This window comes from Podarcis pityusensis (assembly GCF_964106645.2).
Source record: "Podarcis pityusensis genome assembly, chromosome: 3".
In the NCBI taxonomy this organism is placed as follows: Eukaryota; Metazoa; Chordata; class Lepidosauria; order Squamata; family Lacertidae; genus Podarcis; species Podarcis pityusensis.
The window spans coordinates 97575327-97597177 of NC_138026.1; the positions used below are offsets into that span (position 1 = coordinate 97575327).

At 43.3% G+C, this 21851-nt stretch overlaps 1 protein-coding gene across 1 annotated transcript in view; it reads right to left on the minus strand.

Annotated features, from left to right (window-relative positions):
* Positions 1-309: 309 nt before the first annotated feature.
* RPS6KC1 (ribosomal protein S6 kinase C1) overlaps positions 310-21851 on the minus strand; it is a 97406-nt gene continuing 75864 nt past the window's right edge. The window contains exons 12-16 of the mRNA XM_081000499.1: positions 19649-21172; positions 19288-19377; positions 6357-6439; positions 5367-5462; positions 310-2485 (exon numbers count right to left, since the gene is read on the minus strand). Coding sequence (XP_080856625.1) covers positions 2375-2485; positions 5367-5462; positions 6357-6439; positions 19288-19377; positions 19649-21172 — 1904 coding nt within the window. The 3' untranslated portion in view covers positions 310-2374. The remainder of the gene's footprint in view (positions 2486-5366; positions 5463-6356; positions 6440-19287; positions 19378-19648; positions 21173-21851) is intronic.

Below are 21851 nucleotides of genomic sequence, written 5' to 3' on the forward strand. Positions count from 1 at the left end.
GAGAGAGCACTTCCCAGTTGCTTATAGTGAACTGAAGGAAGCGTGCCTGCACCAAATATCAACAGGGCACATGCCAACATGGGGGTGCTGACAGCTCCCAGCTCTGGAACGCCTTTCCTTCAAAGCCAAAGCAACTCTCAGAGGCAATGTTGAAAAGCATCTTCTGTGGCACGCTGGGAACAGCACAAGAATATTCTCATAGCAGTTTTTATCTCTGAAGACTTTGAATTGGTACCTTGAAAGTTTTTGGGGTTTGTTTTTTTTTAAAAAAACCTCTTTGTGAGTTATAAATTTAATAAAACAAAAGCATTTTTTAAAAAGAAAATCTCTTTATTTAGATAGAAATATCAACTTTGAGTGCTTTATTTCCCCCACTCCCTTCCCCCAAAACATCTGCAGCCCGCAGTATTGTCTCCTTTTTTTCTCCCTCTGGCAAAATTACCAACATGTTTTAAGTACCAATGGCAGAACTACCATGATTTTTATGGACTTAAGCAGTTGTTGGGCATACAACCCACCTGAAACAGTTTCTTAGTGAGTAATCTGTTTGAAAAGAGTGATTGTTTTCCAGGAAAGGACAGCCATCTTCTTGTGGACAGCCCATACATGTAGTCAGAAACTTGTCCACAGCAAGTGCCATGGAATTCAAAATGGTAGAATTCTGTTGCATATGGAAGGCTTCCAATGAGCTTCTTGGTGAAGCCATTTAAGATGACCCCATTCCAAATCTAAGCACACCAATTTGGAGGCTCTCTCCTCCTTAGGAGGGATGCACATAGGTAAGACACAAACACACATTTATTGGGTGTTTCTGAATGAAGAAATAGGGCGGCAGTGGAATCTAGGAGGTGGCAAAACAACATTTTTCAGAATTAATATGCACATGCAAATAGATCGTGTTGTACACGATTCCATTTTGCAGGTGGGATCCTGCACGGTTCAGCATTCCCACATGAAAAAAGAAAAAGCCAAAACAAAACACCACAACTGTCTTTTCCCATTAAAAAAAGCCCTTCTTCTTCTTTAGCTTTTCAGGGAGGGGAGGTGGGCCAGCACTAATGCTTGATATGTTAACTTTCCATGGTGACAGAATCACAGAACTGTAGAGTTGGAAGGGACCCCAAGGGCCATCTAATCCAACCGCCCCCGCCCCGCAATGCAGGATTCTCAGCTAAAGCATCCATGACAGATAGTTGTCCAACCTCTGCTTAAAAACCTCCAAGGAAGGAGAGTCCAAGGAGGTTCTGAAATGGGAAAGCATCCCAAAGGTTCCCCACCTGCAATCTGAGATGAGACAGGTAATGAATTCCACAGCACTTGATTTTTATCTGCCTGTACAGATGAGACCTAAAATAGCCTAAACAGGAATGCGGCAGCTTTGTTAAATATATATATATCCAAACATTTATATCTGCACACTTAGACAGCATCTTCTTGCCTTGCTCCAAGTTCCACTACTAAAGCAATCATGATCGGACTGAGAGATATCCTGTCTTGTAGTGACTTAAAACATATAATTCACTGGAGGTTAGAGTTAGTGCTTTAAAACAAGCATTGCCAACCAACGTGCACAAGATAAGAGTAGCCGGACTGCCCTCTTCCATCTTTTGACAGATGTTAGGCAATCATTCTGGAGTTACATTACATGATGCTATGTACACCCCCCCTCACTCAGCAAACATACAGAGATATACATGTTACATGTCAGGTTTTGCAGAAACACCATAGCATTTTATTTAGCATATGTTATTAATAAGTTATTCTTCTCCCCATTCCCCAACCTCAGCTGCGTCTAGCTTAGGGAAGGAGTACATTGACACTATAAAAAGAGGGGGAGCGCTATTTCCAGCTGGCATATGCAAGAGGGGCTTGGCATGTACAACAAGAGTGCCGCACTTCCGTCATGACTTACAAGAGAAACACAAAAAGTGCATTCCATTATACGTAATTCCCAAGTGCCCAAACCAGATGGGATCACAAACACAGGTCGCCACCAAAAACCTCCACTTCTGTGTTGAGCTCCCCGTTCCCACGCATTCTCCACCCCAATCCCAAACGGCTGCCAAAAACATGAAAAGTGGGGTGAGGAAATGTACAGCATTGTTTCTCCAAAACAGAACAAAGACAGAGAGTGGGGCATGATCAGCATCACATCTCATCCTGGCCAAAAAGGACTACTAGATACAGTGCCCATCAGTGTAGACCACACCTTAGTTTGGCCTAGTCCTCAATTCTGGCTAAAACTGTTCTCTCTTTGATGCCTTTCCAGTCTCCAACTTTATTCATCCTTGCCCAGAAGATCCGAGAACCTTTATGATGGCAGCCAGCCAAGAAAGGTATCTGTAAACATGGGCAGTGGACTCATCGCACCTTATCACTTTGTTAATTCCGCCCAGTCGATGGGAGCAAAAAAGGGGTGGGATTTTATGTCTTCAACTCCAGCGATTCCAGCACCAAGACGCTCCACAGCATTGAACTGCAAAAGCTTAAGGCAAAATATACAGAGTTAGTATGAACCATAGGAATAAAAGTGCTCAGCAAGCATACCAGAACGGACTTGGTACAGTCCGTGAGATTGTGTTTATGATTGTATCATTCCTGTAAGCTTCCCAGAGATCTTAGCTATTGAGCAGCATACAAACTAGGGAAGGCATTCAGCAAATGGGGAACTAGAATAAATAAGGTCCCATCAGGGATCACTTCCAACTGGGCAACTCCCAGTGGCAGCGGCACCAACATGTGCTCTGCCCATCATAGGGCCTGAGATGGCTGGTAATGGAGAAGATACTTTGGTCCCAAGCTATTCAGGGGCAACTTCTAATTCCTTCCCTGAATTGCTACTGTCTTTGCCCTAGCCAACTAGTTTTGAATTTTGTTCTTTCTTCCATTATATCTGAGCCCTTCTTAAGCTTCACTTTGTTGGTACCTGCCTGCCTCTCCGGTTCGTAGGGCAATTCCACACACTGTGTGGGAGCAGACACCAGGTGCAGGCTCAACAGGCAGCCACTGCCAGCCTTCGTCCCCCATCCCTGATTATGATGAACATACCAATTACAACCCCCATCTTAACGAACTTCATTCTTGTTGCAGCCACACTTTTAGGTGTACGTTTCAAAATGAGGGAGGGGGGGAGAGTAATGTGCAAAGGAAGTCTTGGTAATCTTTAGAAACTAGTGATGCTCTAAAACCAAGTCTAAAGGAAATGGAGCAGCTGATTGCCAGAATTATGAAAACTAAGCAGCTTGTTTATTTTGCATTGAAGAACTTACAATATATTCAAAAGGGGGGGAGCTGAATATATGTAGAAAGTGAAGCCAGCTCTTCATATCTGCAAATTCTGATGGAGAATGATTGCTTGAAAGGAAGTAACCAGCAAAGAGGCAGGAAAATATTTACCAAGGATAAAGGAGCTGAAGTTTACATTTTGCCATCTTATGAAACTGTCGCATTCTAATAAACAGTTCAAAAGAATAAATTCGTTTCTGGGTTTCCTCTAAAGGACTGACTCCTGTATAATGCAACTCCCTACATCCCATTGTCATTTAGTAGTGCTCTGTATTCTTCTGGGCGGTGCGTCTTCAAATGCATACAACCCCATAATCAAAGTGAGAAATTTCCCCATAAAATGTATTCATTTGCACATCTTAAGTTGGCTCTGCCACTTAAAATCTCTCAAACCTCTCACTTGGTAGAGATAACTCGGAGAGCAAAAACAAGCCTCTCCTTTGTGAATATACATGAGCCGACAGAAAAACAGTGGCAGGCATTGCCATTCTGCTGTCCTTCCTGGAAAACGGAACAAGTGACAGCAGGTGGGAAAGTTAAGTGCAAAGAAAATTATGCTCTGAAGCTTTCTCCCCTTTCTGCAAGGAGAGAACTATAATCTTGGAAAGCAAATGCAGAATAAATTGTGCTGGATCTACATGGCTGGGAAACACACAGGTTTATTATGCTTTGCCGAGACAACCTTTGAGAAAGATCTCGTAGACAAAATGCCAGTCAAGTCAGCCTTTCCAAACTTCATCTAAAAAGATTTATACATCCAAATATAAATAATAACAGCTCTGAATTACAGAATACTTAGTTGGCTAAATGGGGGGGGAGGAGTGTGTTGTTGTTTTTTTTTAATGAGGTCACTGGTTTTGGAAGCTGTGTCATGAGACACATTTGGCATAGCATCTGCACACTGTTCCTCTCCTAGGCATTCTGCAACGGGCTGACCCAAGCAACCCTGCAAGGGGATGGAAGAGGAAAATTACAATGACAAATGACCAGCCATGCCAAGAGCCCCTTTTTCCTTTTCCTGACTAAGCTTCCTCAAATATGAATGGTAGTTTCCTTGGATAGACACACAACAGAAGGTTGATTTACTAGCCAATGGGGCATACCCTTCGACCCAAAAGTCAGCCACGTGCAGCCTAGGGCTGGAACGCTTCCTCTAGGACACGGGTGACTTTGAACTTGGAGAGGAGGGAAATAGCAAATGGCCTGGCTTAAGAGGTCCCACAGGAGCTGAGCACTGCTATGTGTTGCTTTAATAAAGGTCTCCAAGATGCCAGTGGTAAAATTCCATTCATTTTCAATCTCTGTGTGTGCAGAGGGGAAGCACTCAGCCTTCTATGAGATTTTATGTACTGGATGAGCATAGGTATGAAGTATTACATTCACTCTGGTACAGTGGACAGGCTGCTATTGGTAGCAGCAGTAGTATTGTTACTTTACTACTGCTATTAATTTTATAATTATTATTTCAGTTTTTTACGCACCCTTCATCATAAGGTCTCAGGGCAGGTTACAAAAATGTCATCACCATCATCATGTTGTTGCTGTTGTTGTTGTTGTTTGTATCCTGCCCATCTGACTGGGTGGCTCAGTCAATATTCAGTATTAAATTCAATATTAAACAGTTCAGTTCAATATTAAAACAGTTCAACTCATACGAAAGGTGCAGGAGTAGGGAGAGTCCTGAAAATATATATGTCAGGTATCAAAGGGGTGGATCACCCACCGTGGATCAACTATTAAAGACCTATTTTTTTAAAAAAAAATCACCTGATTTTCGCAGTAAATTCAGGCCACAGTTATACTTGCCATGACCACGGCTGTGATGGTTCCTTATGCCAAACCCTCAACAACTCTTTAACCTCTTTCCAAGATGAACCACCTTCACTTACAAAAAATGTTCAGGAAATGCATGTCCATTTGCAGCTCTACACATTTTTATGGCTATGTGACTTTTGCAGGCCATCCTTGTTAATCATTCATTTCTCACCTCTTGGCTACGCTCCCCACCCCCCCACCCCAAGAATCACCAGCTGGCATGTATGTGTGTAGAAATCGCATATACAAATTCTCCAGGAATGTACCTGTTGAAGGAGTGATCTTGCCTCTTCTGAGATGTGATCTGGCACGTTCAGACAGGTGTGGGTATTTATTCCTGCTGGGTGGCACTCCAGCAGAGTCTATAGCAAACCAATAAGAAACATGGTAATATTGTTAATGTATATAGTGATATAATGATGTAAAAGAAGAGCAATGTGCACCACAGTGCTCTGCTATAGAACTTCTGTACATGTGTCTCCAAAACAGTTGGCTTTGGGAGTTTGATCTGCTGAGAGCTCAATGCGCATGCTCAGAATCTCATTTTACATTCAGAGATGGAGAAGGACATGGTTCAACTTAGCATGCCATAGTGAATCAGGCTCACGGTTTAGCTCTAACCAGCAGAATGACTGAGGAGAAGCAGAACAGCCCTGATTTCCTCTCCTAGCACCTGCACATGTTAAACCATGGTTTGGCTTAGTGTGCCGTGCAAACCAGGTTACTGTCTTGCCTTTATCTGTTCTCTGCCTTCCTGGACTTCTACAAAGTCCCCAAAATACAAGAGTCAACATAAAAAAATACAGGAGTTAACATGATATATCAGCAGACTGTGTACAGTGGTCAGCCTAGAAGCCCACAAGCCAGTTAACCCCTAGTTTACATCCTGCAACAAACATTCATTGTAAATTTTGCTCCTGTATGATACCTTTTCAAGAAGAACATAACTTTTTCATTGCCCCTGGAAAGACTTTTGGTGCCATGAATCTTACCAGAATGGTCCATTGTGAATTTAATTAACAGTGTCTGCATTAACACAAGCAATGCTTCATTCTGCCCCAAGAATAGAGCATCCCTAGTGAGATGATCTAGCACCATCTGTTTGTCAGAATGCCTTTGCCTGTTGAAGAGTTCTGTGCAGGACAGAAGTATGCATCCTGCACTTCAGTTACTCTCAATAAAGAGATTGCTGATCTTCTCAAAGTTTCTGTTATTTGCTATGCCCCTTTTGCTAAATAATGGTCAGAATGGCTCACCTTCCCCGTCAGAAGTTCAAAGAGCAAAGCACCTAGACTCCACCAATCGCATGCCTCCGTTTCTTCAAAGACAACGCCAACTTCTGAATGAGAGACATTTGCAATGAAAATCCAAGCGATGTGTGCACCTTGAAACTTGCATTTACAAGGAGACACAGATGCTAGTGGAGCATATCTGAAGCTAAGCCCTTCAGACAACCTAGTGCATAGACACGCATCATTACAGACAAAACGATTTACTCTTCAGTTTGGAATGTCAACAGAGGCTGCTGCTCCCTCCTAAACACCTCCTCCCCCCACCCACACACCTTGAATGGCTTTAAAAGAACATTAGACAAATTCACCGAGGATGAGGCTATCAATGGCACCTAGCCACAATGGCTATGTTCTCTCCTCACTGTCGGAGGCGTTATGCTTCAGAATACCAGTTGCTGGGAATCACAGATGGGCAGAGTAATATTGAGCTCAGGTCCAGCTTGTAGGGCTTCCCCCAGGAATCTGGCTGGCCACTGTGAGAATAGGATGCTGGACTCGATGAGTCACTGGCCTGATCCAACAGACTCTTCTTATGGGTTTATGTCAGTTCTCTCCACCACAAATCTTTATGAAGAGGGATGAATTCCCCTGGCACATTGAAGGAAAGAGCATGCCCACTATAGCATATTACAGTGTCCTGGGTGCATGAGTGTCTCTTTACATGAACACAGAACTGGTAGTTTGTTGCCTTAATCTTGGTTAGCACTGCCCTCGCCCCACACAAAATACAGCAGAACCATGGTATATTATCAGTCTTTACATCCAGGGTGGGGAACCTATGGCCCTCCAGATGTTGCTGGAATCAAACTCCCAACAGCTTGGGGTGATGCGAGTTGAAGTCCAACAACACCTGGAGGTGGTTAGCAAAAACAAAACCCCACTTTGCGAAGTTTAAGCTGTGTCCTCTGGATGTTGCTGGTCTCCCAACATCCCTGACCATTGACCACATTAGATGACCCTGATTGGAGCTGTAGTCCAACAAGTTTTGGAGGGCCCACATTGGCTACCGCTGGTTTAGACATTCAGGTGAACCGCCCAACCAGGTTTACATGATACAGTAGTTGCACAGGGCCAATATGGGAACAACTCTTGAGAATACAGTGGGAATGTCTGCTCAAATGTGCGCCAACACTGAACCGAATGGGTTCAGCTCTTCCACACATGAGCAGGACGGGGACTAGTGTCTGTTGCAACTCCCAGCTGTTTTGTTCCAACAAACCATAGCTACAGACCATAACTACATAAGCATTATCGTTCAGTCCTTTTAGACTAGCTGCCTTCTATAAATTTTCTAAAAAACCTGATTGGCATAAAAAAATGCATCTGTGCTGTGTGTATCTTTTGTAATTTACAAACAAGTAAAAGCTGTATTCAAACAACCACTTAATGCCCTTTCTATAGAGCCAGGGCCAATGTTAGCCACCCACAAAGTAGTGAAATCAAATAAGGCTGCAGTCCTAAGCACAACTATGTTGGAGTGAGTCCCATTAACCTCTGTGGTGCTGTCAGGACAGGACTTTGGGCCCCAGGCCCAGGGCCTCACTCAGCAGAATAAGGCTGATTACCAGATTTTGTCAGTAAAGTAATACAGAATTCATTGTGCAGAGGGAGGTCCCCCATAAGACCTTAAAATCCTGAGTCTTGACTACCAGTACACACTCAGTAAGGCTTCACCAGGCTGCAACATCAGAATGCTGTGTGTGTTACTTCTGAGCAGACATGCATAAGATTGCACTGGAAGAATCCAAACCTTTGCATGTTTACTCAATGGAAAACCCCACTGAGTTCAGTTAACATTCAAGATAAGCATGCAAAGATTTGCAGCCTTGAAGATCTTAGATGTTTTGGCCAACTGGGTAGTCGCTCTTCGATATAATTTTATTTTACCCTTCCATCTCTCAATATCGTCATTCTCCCTGCTTTGCCTCTCAGAGCTGGCTGTTTCCACATTCAGAATTAAAGTGAGAGACTTTCAATAATCAAGGAGACAGAGGCAGATAAACATTTGCAGTATTCTCTCCCTTCCTTTGAATGGGTCACATAATGGCCACCACAACCTATTGGTAGTAATAGGCTCAGTATATCACATCAATAAGGTTACCTGTTCTCTCAATAAGGCATCCCAGGGGAGGAGAAGAAAAATCTAGAAAACTATAGACTGTGGTGTTTTCACATAAGTTGTCCAAGCAGCTAATGCCTTTCTGCATGACAAAATTGCTCTCCCCAGCCCCCCCCCCCAAAGCTTTAATGTTGCAGTAAATCTAATCCCAATACCCATTCTTAATAATGAATTTCGTTCACATCACCCAAGTCATTTACACAACAAATGGCAGCAATACACAAGCTTAAGTGACCAGTTGCTTTGCTTTCCTATCACTGCAATTTGTTCCAACAGGTCTCTCCACTTAGTGGATGCAAGCCATTCAGGAGTCATTCAGGGAAGAACATGGGGCTATCTGGATTGAGAAACAGGGGAAGATGCCATACTCCAAATCAGGTCATTGCTCCACCTACAGAACCCACACTGTCCTTGATCTTTGGACAGCCAACTTGGAGCTGTTCCTCAGCCTTGATTTTGATTTTCCCCATCCAGACGTCACAATGTGCTGAATTTGTCATCAGGTCATCATGCCAGGAATTCTCCCGATTGCAAGTCCTCTTCGGACTTTGTCTCCAATAGCTGTGCTTCTTCCAGCTCCTCCCTTAATTTTCATCGGACAAACACTTTTGCAACTTCTTTTTTAATCCACATTAACCATCAAAATGTTTCCTGCAAATTTTGTACTCAGTTATGTTTCTCATATGTGTCCAGGAAGTTCTGACAACAAGGAAAGTCTGAAAAATTTGAAGCACTTCATTTCAAAACATACAAGCATCTACATTCTGCTTTGTGAAATAAAAATTAAAAATCCCTGTGTCCTTTAAGACAAAGACTAAGGGCAATAAAAGAATCCTTCTTTTTCTTCCTGTTAGCTGCCCTCAGGATAGATTTAAAACTTCCTCTAAAGCCACCTGGCAATATAAAAAGGACAAAGTTGTTTAGTGCCGTGTTATCAAAGATGATAAACACTCTCTCCTAGCCTGCCCTTTAGCTCCTTTCAATTATATAGAAGAGCAACTACCCCACCCCAAACCATAGAACTACTACATTCAGGTCTTGTGACCTAATAAGTGGCTCCCTTTGAGAACTACGGCTTCATTTTAAATGTGGATTGCACTTTGTTCCTGGTGCCTTGAAAAATACAAAAAGAGTAATTTGCTGTATGCAATGTTTAAGAATACAGCACTTAGAATCCATTTGCTCTTCCGACAATAACAGTGTGGAATTCGTAGATCGAAGATCAACCATGCCAAACCAATATTTGGACTCTCCAGGGCTCACATAAAGCTTCCCTGCCAATGGGCTCCCCCACTCATTTCAATGGAGGGTCAATTCTCTACACACAGAACTGGCTCTCTTTACTGATGCTCCATGTGTACCTAGGTCTCTGGATTATCCACCTCCCCTGTAAAAAATATTTCTATGCAAATAGAACTCCATTTTCCCCTACAACATTTCTTTCTCTGAAGTGCCGAAACGTGCGAGTCAATATGACTTAACTTAAGGGCACAAAGGTTTGTTGTTCAGCAGCAACAAGCCCTAAAATGTATCGCAACAGAGTTTTGAAAGGCATTACTTGGTAAGGGCCAAGGATATCTCACCTGACCTGATGTGTCAGTATCTAAACACGTGATGTGCCGATACTCAACCTTGCCCTGAAATACAAGCCCGCTGACCTGGAAGCCCTATCCCATAATCCTAGATGTATAGAGAATAGCTGAGGGTGTTCAGCAGGGAGGAGGGGGGTGGTACATACATCCAGAGAGGAGCTTTTTCCCACCTAGCTGACAGGTGACAGAAAAAGGTCTCGGCTAAAACTGATGATGCTAATAATCTAGGAAACAAGGAGAATAATCATAGCTGAGTAGTAAAGCACACATCACCCATGCAGAAGGCCCAAGGTTCAACTCTTCTTATCTCCAATTAAAGAAACAAGTGGCAACACTGGAAAAGGACTTTCCCAGGGATCTCACATTATTCCATTCAGTACTATGGCAGATGGAGCACTGCTATGACGCTGCATTGTATGTGGTACCCTGGCTTCTGATACCTGACAGGTATATTTTTAGGACCTGCCTTGTTTTTGTCATTTTGTTCTAAACTTTTTTTTAATATTTTGAAATACGGTGCTTTGATATTCATATTGTGTTTTAATTGTTGTAGGCCTCCCTGGGAACTTAGGGTGAAAAGCAGGTAATAAATGATAAGAAGAAGAATTTCTTTCACATGACAAGTGTCCTGATATTGACAGCAAGATCCTCTCTTGGAACAAATTAAGCGCTGATGTTCCGATTGAGGGTAGCCTTGACCAGGCTATAGCTCCTTTCAGATAAGAACAAAAGGATCAGCTAGCCTCCCCCAAACCATGTCCCCAAACTGCAGTTTTATAAACTTTGTATTGTTTGTGAGCTAGCAGCAGCTTATACCTTTTGCCTTGTTTTGCTGCCAATGACTCAGCGTTCAAAACTCCCATTGTTCTAGGCGCGTTTTGCGACAGGGAATTTCATAAACGCGAGCAGTTTTATACCTCTGGGTGCAGTACTGCACCTAAGATTTCAGAATAAAGTTGCCGTTGTTACTTGGAAGTAAATCCCAGTCAAGTTCAATGGGGCTTCCTCCCAAGTAAAACATGAATAGATTGGGGACCTGAAAACTTTCTTTTCTTTTAACCCCAACATGTTTTGTTTAGGTTTTGGTTGCCTTGTTTAATGTATGATGTGCTTTTAATTTGAAATATACTAGCCAGTTAGTTATGATGGTTTAATTAGTGCATGTTAAAGCATTATCTACCTCAGACTCTCACAATGCTTAAAATCCAAATTTTGGAGTAGGATCATTGAAGGACCCTTAAGTCTTAGGTTTGCAAACTGGACACTCAAGGAGGGCGTCTCTGCCATAAGCTGTATAGGCCTTTAATATGTGTTAATTGTGCTGCCAAAAAGATATATTTGTATGGAGGAAAGGGGTGTAGGGAGAATCCAGGGCTTGTCTGCAGAGTGAAAGGAAAGGAGGACCTTTTTCTGCCTCCCCACTTCCAGCCACTCTCTGATGACTGCAGAAGAGACCCTTTAAAGAATATTAGGGGGGCGGGCAGGGGAAGCATGTATTTATTTTTTGAAGTCTTCAGATGAGGACTAGACCATGTGAAAAATGATTTTAGCTGCAGTTCATTCATTTTCAGCTTTGTATTCTTGTTATAAAAAGTATGCCTAGACATTCTGTTGTTGTGCCCATAACCTACTGTAGGTTTAAGGTGTCATTTAGCTCCTAGCTTTCATATCTGAGTTTCTAACACTGCAATGACTCTCTAAAATCCAAGATCATAATGTTGACGGGGGCGGGGAACGGTTGCAGGAATATGTCAATAACAGAAGGCGATCATTTGCATTTCAAAATTTATCTTTCTTGCTCAATTAGACCAAAACATGTTGATTTAAAAGGTTTGTGTGTGAGAGTGTTTGTGTTTCTTTTTTCAAACTTATTTATAGAGCAGAATAATGGCCCCCCTGCTAGCTTGGCATTTGCTCAAAATTTTCGGTCCCTGCAAATCGAATGTTACTGGAATTTTTCCCTCAGCTCCCCTCCTCCTCCTCCTCCTCCCCTCCCCACTCACCCCTCCTCCCCCTTTCAAAATACCAAGGCACATTAACCAAGAGATAAAAAGATCGGTTGCTGATATTACAAAGCACAGGGCAGGTGGTTAATGTTTTTTTAGCACAAATATGTGATAAGGATTCCCAGGGGACACTGGGAGCAAAGGGGTGTTTAAACAGAAGTGAAACATTTGCATCATGAGTTCAGGACAACTTTGCCCTTTTATCCAAACACCACCCACATACATAGATATGCTTACATTACTTTCTTTTTTAAAAAATATATATATAGTGGGTTTCTTTTTCTTTCTTTAAAAAATGAATGAACGTCAAGCATTTTGGGAGCTACCGGTGTCCTGCAAACTCTCAAGCACTGGTTACTAACTTGCTATTAGGAAATTAAACCTGCTCAGACCACAGGCCATCCACTCTGGTGTTGTCTTTCCTGATAAAACTCAAGATTGTTCGACCAGAAAATACGTGCTCTAAAATACTACAATATTATGTGTCAATAATATAAGGTTGTATTCAACCCAGTGCTAAGGAGAAAGTTCTGTCAGTGCAAGGATTTATTGGACAATGGGAAGTTATCCCCCTCCCCTTCTCCCAGGTACCCCTAAATCAGTTCTGGTGTTCCCCCAACTCTCCAGAACAGATATGGGGATAGTGCTATGGGGACAGGGGGAGGAAGGAGGGGCTCCAGCGCTAATCCTTGCTCTAGTGCAAATATTTTGTTGAATACCTCCCACAGCCCACAATGCTTTGGCCAATCAGCAGAAGTAACTGAGGCTGCGTTCACAAAGCACTTTATTCTGTTTCCCTGACATCTGCCTAGCCGTTAATTTCCACTTTATATGTGAGCTTCCACACGACATAGAAGCCGCGTGTTATTTGCAAACGGAATTTTCCCTGGAAATGAACAAGAGGGAAATGTGTGCCACACTTGTGCTATATTCTGCTATATCTCTGGAGGCTGCTTTTATGTCTCATGAAAGCTGAGATACGATGTGGAAATTAACAGTTAAGAGAAATGTTAGGAAAAGATAATAAATGTAAATGCAGCCTGAGACTACTGTTGCTTTCCCTTACCTCTTCCTCTCCATTGTGTTATTGATTGGTCACGACCGATCTGCGTTTTAAGAAATATGGAGCTGTTTTGTTTTCTGTGCCTTCCGCTCCGTATCGCTAGCTGACGGTGCAAAGGATGGGGAAACCCTCTAGATAATGTCATCAGGGCACTGAGTAAGTTGTGCTATACATTCTGCAGGCAAGGAGGGCAACACATGAGTCCATGAGGCCGCATCCTGCGTCAATCATACGCTCAGAAGACTTGTGGGAATTATGGAATCATAAACTGAAAGATATGACTAGCTTGCGTCTATCAATTTCAGTGGGTCTATTCTGAGCAGGATTAGTGGACTACAACCCTATTTTTGGCACCGGCATTTCTTACAATATATAGTTCTGCTCTTATGATTGTAAGCCTTTGGGCACAGTTGTGTGTTTTATAATTTTCATACGCAGCCGCCTTGCTTTTTACGGAGATAAAACATATTATTAAATGTTCTTCTTCTTTATTTTATTAATTACCAGGATGGATTTTGGAGTCAATCATTCCTATTATGCTACGGAATATAGTGAATTCTTTAAAAAAATCTGACTTTTGTTTGGGCAGCACGCCTTTTTTGCTTTGGCGAGTGCTTTACTTGGAGAGCTTCTGCAAATAGCATTATAGTTATTTATTTCAGCTTAAACTTCTTTACGTAACCTGTCCTTGGGACTCTGGGAACTCAAGGGATGGCCTGATATGTGATAGTACTAGAATACTCAGAAACTCGCACAGCCGACAGAGCAGATGAGCACAAGCAATTACAACAAAGCTCCTCTATATCTAGATCTGGAGCACTGGGGGGAAATGCTAGCCCCCCCCCCGCCCTTGACCACAGAAATCAGTTAATGGTAGGTTGCCACCTACTGGCCAACTTCAAGAAAGAATTCCCCTGGCAAAAGCTGTTTGAGGGCCGAAGCAAATGCTACCAGCAAATGAATATTTTGGGTTTGGTCATTCCACACACAAACACCCTCCAAGCCAGAGGGCTGCTTTGTTTATGGAAAAGCAACCAAGGGAGGGGGGGCTTGACCCTTTCCCTGCCGACTGCTTTCCCACTCCCACTTGCTACCTTCCAAACACTCCTGTCTTGAAAAGCAGCTGGAAGCGGCACTTTTGGAGCACAGAAATGGCAGGCATGGAAAAGATAAAAATGGTGCACATTTGAAATTCAGTTCACCTCACTGTGGTTTTGAGCTGCAGCCAGCTCAATGTTTTTTTTGTTTTTTGGTACATGGAATATTGGTCCCCTAAAAGTGGATTTTATTTAATGGGCATTTTAAAAGACAAGTTGGAGAAATAAATCGTGGCCTGTTTCTCTCCACATTGTCTCTTTTCTCCAGGATCAGGAGACAAATTATTTTTAAAAAGGCAAAAGGGGCTGGGCTGAAACAGAAGCATCAACCCTGCAGTCCATGTGTGCTGGGGCTTGGCCCCCAAGCGGGTTGCTGGAAAAAAACTGCAGAACCAGTGTGTCGTTGCACAGTATTGGGTATGTTCTTGAAGGCCAAACAGGGGCCTTTTCATCTGCCAGGGAACTGTTTTGCTGTATCAAACCAAAGCGCATCTCACCCAGCATACTGCTTCCAGTAGAGGTCAGCAGTGACTGCCTTTCCATTTGTTCCCAGAATCATATGTTTGAGGGTATACTGCCTCTGGACATGGAGGTTCCATTCATGCCACATAGCCATGAATGTATGACCCTGTTTAAAGACACCAAAGCCAGTACAACGTCCCAGGACGTTGGCATATAACCACAACATACATCAAATCAGACCATCGCTCCATGTAGCTCAGTATTGTCTACAACTGAGATGGCATACTGTGCATCTGTGCTCCTATGGAACAAGGTCCTTCCTGGCAAGCCAACTACTGCCATCAATCTCACATACTTTGCACATCCTTGATTGCAACAACCCTGACTCCTGCATTGCAGGGGGTTGGACTAGATGGCCATTGGGATCCTTTCCAACTCTACAATTCTGTGCCTTGGAACGTAACTGGGGAGTTTTTATTATTCGCTTTGTTGCTAAGGTCTGAACTGCTTTGGTATTTCTTTTTCCTTCTGCAAACAAAAAAGCAGCATAGAAATCTATTTAACAAATTACATGCCTCTGCAAAAAATACATTGACTGGAAGTGCATTGGCTCAAATGGAGAAAATGCCTTACATTCAATAAAGGATGTGGTCCAGTCCCTCAAATTAGGAAGGGGTGGATGGGGTAGAAAAGTCAGAGGAAGCTTGACACAGGACCCCCAGCCTCACCCCTCTTCTGCTTTACCCCACACCAAGAAACATGAGAGGCAGCTCTTCTTGCTAATTCCTCTGTCAGCTGGGGAGTCTCAAAGCATCTTTTCTCGACTTGGAAAGATGCCCTAGGATGGAACTAAAGAGCCCTTGGAGTAGCAGACAATCACTTCACTTTTTTCCCCCCGTGTGACCATTCATGCTGCGTTGCCACCTGCATTCATCCCTTTCAACCATGGAGCCAACATATATCCACACAGCATAAATCCAGGCGAAAAATATGAGGGGAGTTTGAGGGCAGAAGTTAAGCATGGCAAAGAGCATGGGGATGCTCCTGGCAAAAAATGGCAACCCAGCATTGACTCCTTCCTCTCCCCTGAAACGAGGAGTAAATGATGCCTCATCATCACTTCCCCCAGTCATTTCATTGGCTGTGTTTGGGAGGGGAGGAGAAAAATGTTAGGTGATGACCATCATCTCACACATTGTTGTTACTGTACATTATATAGCGAAAAGAGTAAACCTGGCATAGGACTGCCATTTTCGGTACCTGCCCCCTATTTTTCCCCCTCGTCTCATCAGGGCAGGCTCCCGATTCGGGATAGTCCTTAGCAAAGTGCACTCTGGTGGCCCTATTATGTGGGCAGGTCTTGGCAGGTAGGAAGCAGTGCCAGGTGACTCGGAGTCATTTCATAATTTCCCACAATGCCCCGAGAGCAATGCTTCATTTAAGATCACTGTGAGAAATCAAAATGGCGGCTCCCAGACCTAATTGCCCAGTGCTGCTTGGACTGCTGTTCTTGTTGCTTTGAAGTAGAAGGTAGGACAGGAATAAGTGGTGGACCCTGCTTAGGGCAGGGGTAGCCAAATTGGTGCCCTCCAGCTGTTGTTAGGACTACAACTCCCATCAGTCCCAACTGGCATGAACAATGAGCAGGGACGGTGGGAACTGTAGTCCAGTGTCTAGTGGGAATCACATTGGCAGCTCCTGCCTTATGTGAGCAACGTCTTTTGTCCTCTTGCCTCAAAATCCACCAGATGTACAACTAAGGACAGCCAAAGCTGTGCCTGTTGCAGCAACCACCACAGAAGAACACACTAAGTAAATCCTGATTCTACACCATAGCTTAGTTGAATGTGAGCTTTCTTGTAGATCAGCTTTCTCCAACCTGGTACGCTTCAGGACTACAATTCCCATCATCCTTGACCTATGGTCATACCACCTGGGGATGATGGGAGTCCAAAACGCCCAGAGGGCACCACCAAGTTGGGGAAAGCAGCTTTAGATCATCTCCTGCAGCATGAGATGAAGTGCTGCAAGATCCCATCTCTGAAAACAGAAATCAAGATTTAGAAATCCATAAATACTTAAGCAGTTTCTTGCCTTACATCCCCTGCCTTGCTTTTCTTCACAGACCTGTTTATTTATATTGTAAGTCTGCAGATAGGGTTTTGTCTTATGTTAGCATATTGTACAGTGCCTTGCTTTAAAAAAAAATGCTTCAGAAATAATAAGATATTATTATAATATTGACTGTAGCGAGCTTTCTTGCTTTCTACTTTGCAACAAACAAATGCTCACAAAAGGTTAGCTCCATCTTTATGAAGCCAGTAACCTTTGGAAAAGGCTTGACAGTATTAAAATTCCAAATGATGCTACCTGAAGTATTAGGAGCCAGCAGAAAATATGGACATGGAAAACAGGATGTACGTGTGTGTCTTTGTGTGTGTGTACATGCCAGAGCAGGGCAGAGGTGAGAATTTAAGTCAAACAGCCAGAGCTGTACAATGTGACTATACATATTGGCACGTGCCACTCAAATTCATTCATTCGTGTAAACATTACTCAAAGCAATGCTTCCATATATGACTTTAAGAACTGAAAGTTTGCAAACACAATCTGTGCTTTTAGAACTAAGATCAAAGTTCCAGAAAGAAGGGATTCCTAGCAGCAATGCCTCCTTAACTGCATTACATTTTAGAGGATTAAAAGCAAAGAATATGCAGTTCTGCCTATCAAGTTTGCAGAAGTCCCTGACAGGCACAGGCCAACCCTTTGCAATTTATCAAAAGAGATTATAGTGGTACCTCAGGTTAAGTACTTAATTCGTTCTGGAGGTCCGTACTTAACCTGAAACTGTTCTTAACCTGAAGCACCACTTTAGCTAATGGGGCCTCCTGCTGCTGCCACGCCGCCGGAGCCCGATTTCTGTTCTCATCCTGAAGCAAAGTTCTTAACCTGAAGCACTGTTTCTGGGTTAGCAGAGTCTGTAACCTGAAGCGTATGTAACCTGAAGCGTATATAACCCGAGGTACCACTGTATGAAGTTTAATTCTAGAACCCCACTGGCCTACTGAGGCAATAAGATCCCCACTGGCTCTTGCACCTGAGAGAGACCTATCTGATCTAATCTGTGTTAGATTAGCACAATGTGTTTTAAATGTGTTTTGGGAAAATATGACTAGTTCAGAATGCAACAACTGGGATACTGACAAATGTTCATCAAAAAGACTGGTGCTGAAACAAACTGCACTGACCTCCAATTTATTTCTGGGCGAAAGTGCTGGCTGTGACCTATAAAGTCCTAAGAGGCCCTTTGTCTATGTGAATCTGCCAGCCTATTAAGGTTATCTTCTGAAGCTCTTCTCCGAGCATCTCCCTATTCAGTCGTTAGGTGGGGTCTTCTTCCACTGGGGAGCCCTATTTACAGAACAGTCTCCCCATGGATGTTCAGCAGACACTTCCTTGATTAGTGTCTCAGGCTGCCTTCATAAGACATAAGAAAATGCCTGGTGGGTCAGACCAAAGGCCCATGTGGCCAGCATCCTGTGGCCAACCAGATGCCTGTGAAGAGCCCACAAGCAGGACCTGAGCACAAGAGCATTCCCCACCCCCCACTCCACCCCAACCGTTGTTTCCAGACACTGGTATTCAGAAGCATAGCCTTTACCATCATGAACTTTGTCTAATCCTCTTTTAAAGCCATCAAATTGGTCACCGCCACTGCTTCCTGTGGCAGCGAGTTCCACAGTTTAACTACATGCTGTGCAAAGAAGTACTTTCTTTCACAAAGAAGAATTTCCCAATCTGAAACACCACAATTCTTTAAGCCTTCCTCCTCTGGAGCCCAGCTTACTTGACATGAAAATTTGTCTACACAAAGCATATTCTCGCCACATTATCTTTAGAACTTTTAAAGGTCACAAAGACGTGTCACTGCCACTTCTTGTACACCCCTGGCTACTTGTGTTTGGATGTACTGGGAATCCATGGCACATTCAGCACCACAGAGACACAGTCTACTGGGAACATCTCTTGTGCAAGATAGCACAAGAAGGCTCACAATGCATTTTTGACATGTCCCCCAAAGCACGATATATTTTAACAACAACCCCCTCATTTCCATGAATAACGTCAGGGATGGGGAGCCTCAAGCCCTCTAGATGTTGCTAGACTACAATTCCCATCATGCCAAGCCACTGGCCATGCTTACTGGGGCTGATGGGAATAGGAGTTCCAACACCACCAGAGGCACAGATTCCCCATCCCTCGAGTACACATAGATGATGTTTGCACACTCTTAAAAGAACATGGCTTTTCAGAACCTTAATGCGCATGTGTTAAATCTACAATTCTCAGTGATATTCTCCAGCTAAACAACACTCAGTTATCAGCATTTCAGATTCCAAAATAACGTATTAAAAATAAAAAATAAAAAGAGCTAGAAGATGTTGAACAGCTTGTATTCCCAAGGAACAGAGGGTGGGATGGGATGAAAGCTCCATGAGAAAATGAAAGCTGCTAATCTGTTTTCCAAGTGAAACATTTGAGGTGATTGCTCTAACCTGGGGCACAGTACATTCTCTCTATGGCATCGTTGTCACAGGAATCTTCAACCTCACTCCACCTGCTAAAATACGTTAGCTGAATGTGTCCTAAAAACAAAACGACAGGAGAAATCAAAACATTTTTCCCTTCCATTTTCTGCAGAAGTGAACTGTAATTACTCCTTTTGTAGCTAAAAACAGTATCATTAAGAATAATGGCATCATTAAGTACTAGAAGCTATTACTGGGGGTGAATTTGCTGCATTGATAATGAAGCTCTAGACAGGAAATGAAGATACTAATTACAAGATAAAACGCCTACTCAGTTAATTGGAAGCAACAGCGAATAAAAAGAAATGCATTTGCAGAAGTTCCTGACCTCGATCATTCAATAAGATGTTGTTTGGGTTCAAATCACGGCACACAATTCCTTCTCGATGCAAGGCATCAAGGGCTACTACCATTTCAGCTGCCCATCTCTGAACGCAGCCCTCAGGGAGGTAAAATCTGGAGGTTAGCGCTAATCTCTCGTCGAGGTCCTGAAATATCTGGTGTATCTCATTCTCTCCTCTGCCCCTCGCACCCGACTCTTTGCGTTCTGCTTTGTGCAACATAGCAGAGGCGGTTTCCTCTTTACTCAAGTCTTCCGCCTGATCAGAAAACAGCAGAACAGCTTCGTTGTCCAAATCTAAGCTGCGTTCTTCAGCACCCGCTTGTGCCTTAGAAGTCAGCAACCTTCCCTGCACACTGAATGCGTCCAGTGATGACGCAGAGGCTGCTCCAAGCCCTCGACAGAGAGTCCTATCCCCAGAGCCAACTGGGTCACTAGCAGCTCTGTGGAATGTCCTGATCACTTCCTGAGTGTCTTCTCCCTCCACCTGGTCCACCTTTGGCTCAAGGCCTCCTCTGCATTGCTCTGCGCTGTTATTCAGTTGCAAGACGTCAGGGGTTTCCAAAAGTTTGCTCTCCAAACTGTCACCCTTCTGCTCCACCAGCTTAGCCGGCCCGTCTGCCGTGGCTTCTTTCGTCTGCTCCGTGAGGCCTGGCAGGTTGACCAGAAGGTCAGGTCTTCCTTCGTCCACGCTACTCACATCATCGAAGGCAACGTCCTTGAAGGAGATCACTGGCACTGAGTCATTGGAGCCCCTGCTGATTGTGTCCTGGTAGGCAGGGCCCAGCTTGGTTTCTATAGCATCGAGGCTCTTATCCTGATCTGGCATGGACAAAAACTGTTTCAAAGACTCAGATTTTAAGCTGTAAAGTTTCTCTCCAAAATCCAGGCCCAGGTGTTCACTGGCACTGTCTTTGCTGTCAATTCTGAAGAATTCCATGGGGCTGTTCTTGGATTTGCTTAACGATTCTGATATTGGGGTGGGACTAACAATTTCTTGATCAACGTCGTCGGCAAAAAAGTTTACTTCCTGAGATGTGAATGGGGACCCCAAATTCCCACTGGCAGGCTCATCACGTGCCTTGATGCCTCCCTGTTCTTTGGTAATGAGAGTGCCATTGTCTGTTTTCAGAATAGGCTCCTCATTTAACGATCCGGGGTCGACCTTTTCTTGACCATATTCATTGCATAAGGTTAGATAACTTGTAGTGCATTCTTCCTCTGAACTGGACCCCGAATCAATCCACTTGAGAGAACTTTCCTGGCCATCTTCCTGGTTACTACTGCCATCTTGAGAACTTGGAGTGAGACTGGTCTTCAGCGGTAACACCTTCAGCATGTTACCACCATTGCTTCCTCTAGAGTCAATGCTGCTGCCAATATCTTGAGGACTAGGAGTTGCCTGGTGCAAATGTATTTTGGTAGAACTCGATCTTCTGGATTTGGGGTCTTCAAAGCTTTCTTCGGGGCTTCTGTTGAGGAACTTACTGATATAAGACCACAGCTTGCCTCCTACAACAAATAAAGTAATTGGGATTAATTGTGTTTCCTTTACAGGCATGCATGTCAGGAAAACATCAAATTGCCCTTGGTTCTAAATGCTAGGTTAAGAAATAAACAACCCTAGCTTGTTGCACCCATGGTTAAGAATGGCTGAAATCAAGAGAAGAGGTTGAATGCCCATATGAAAGATAGTCCATACTACGTCCCAGTCTGCTTCTAATTCTCTAACCCTGCTTAGACAAATTAGCAATATATCTGCAATGACCATCTTGTCAAGCCCTTTCCATCTCCATCTCCTTACTCTTACCTTTATATGAGCATCAATTAGCTTTAAGTTGGACCCCAAATGGAAGACTTCAGGAAGCATATTATTGCCAGTTGACTGTAACTGTTTCTCTCTTGTGCATTTATTTATTATTACACAAATTTGTATGAAACGTAAAGCATAAAATCTCACAATATATAAAAATATATACCATACCATCAGGCAGTAATAAGCGAATGCTATCAAACCGGGTCACACTTCAGAGAAAGCTTTTGTGAACAGGGAAGTCTGACACAATCATCTGAAATCATCTCTTTGGTTTGGTTTTTATGATCTAATATATTTATATTTATGTTTTTAAATGTGCTGTAGGAGACCTTCAGGCAACAAGCACCTAACAAGCGTAACAAATCATAAACATAC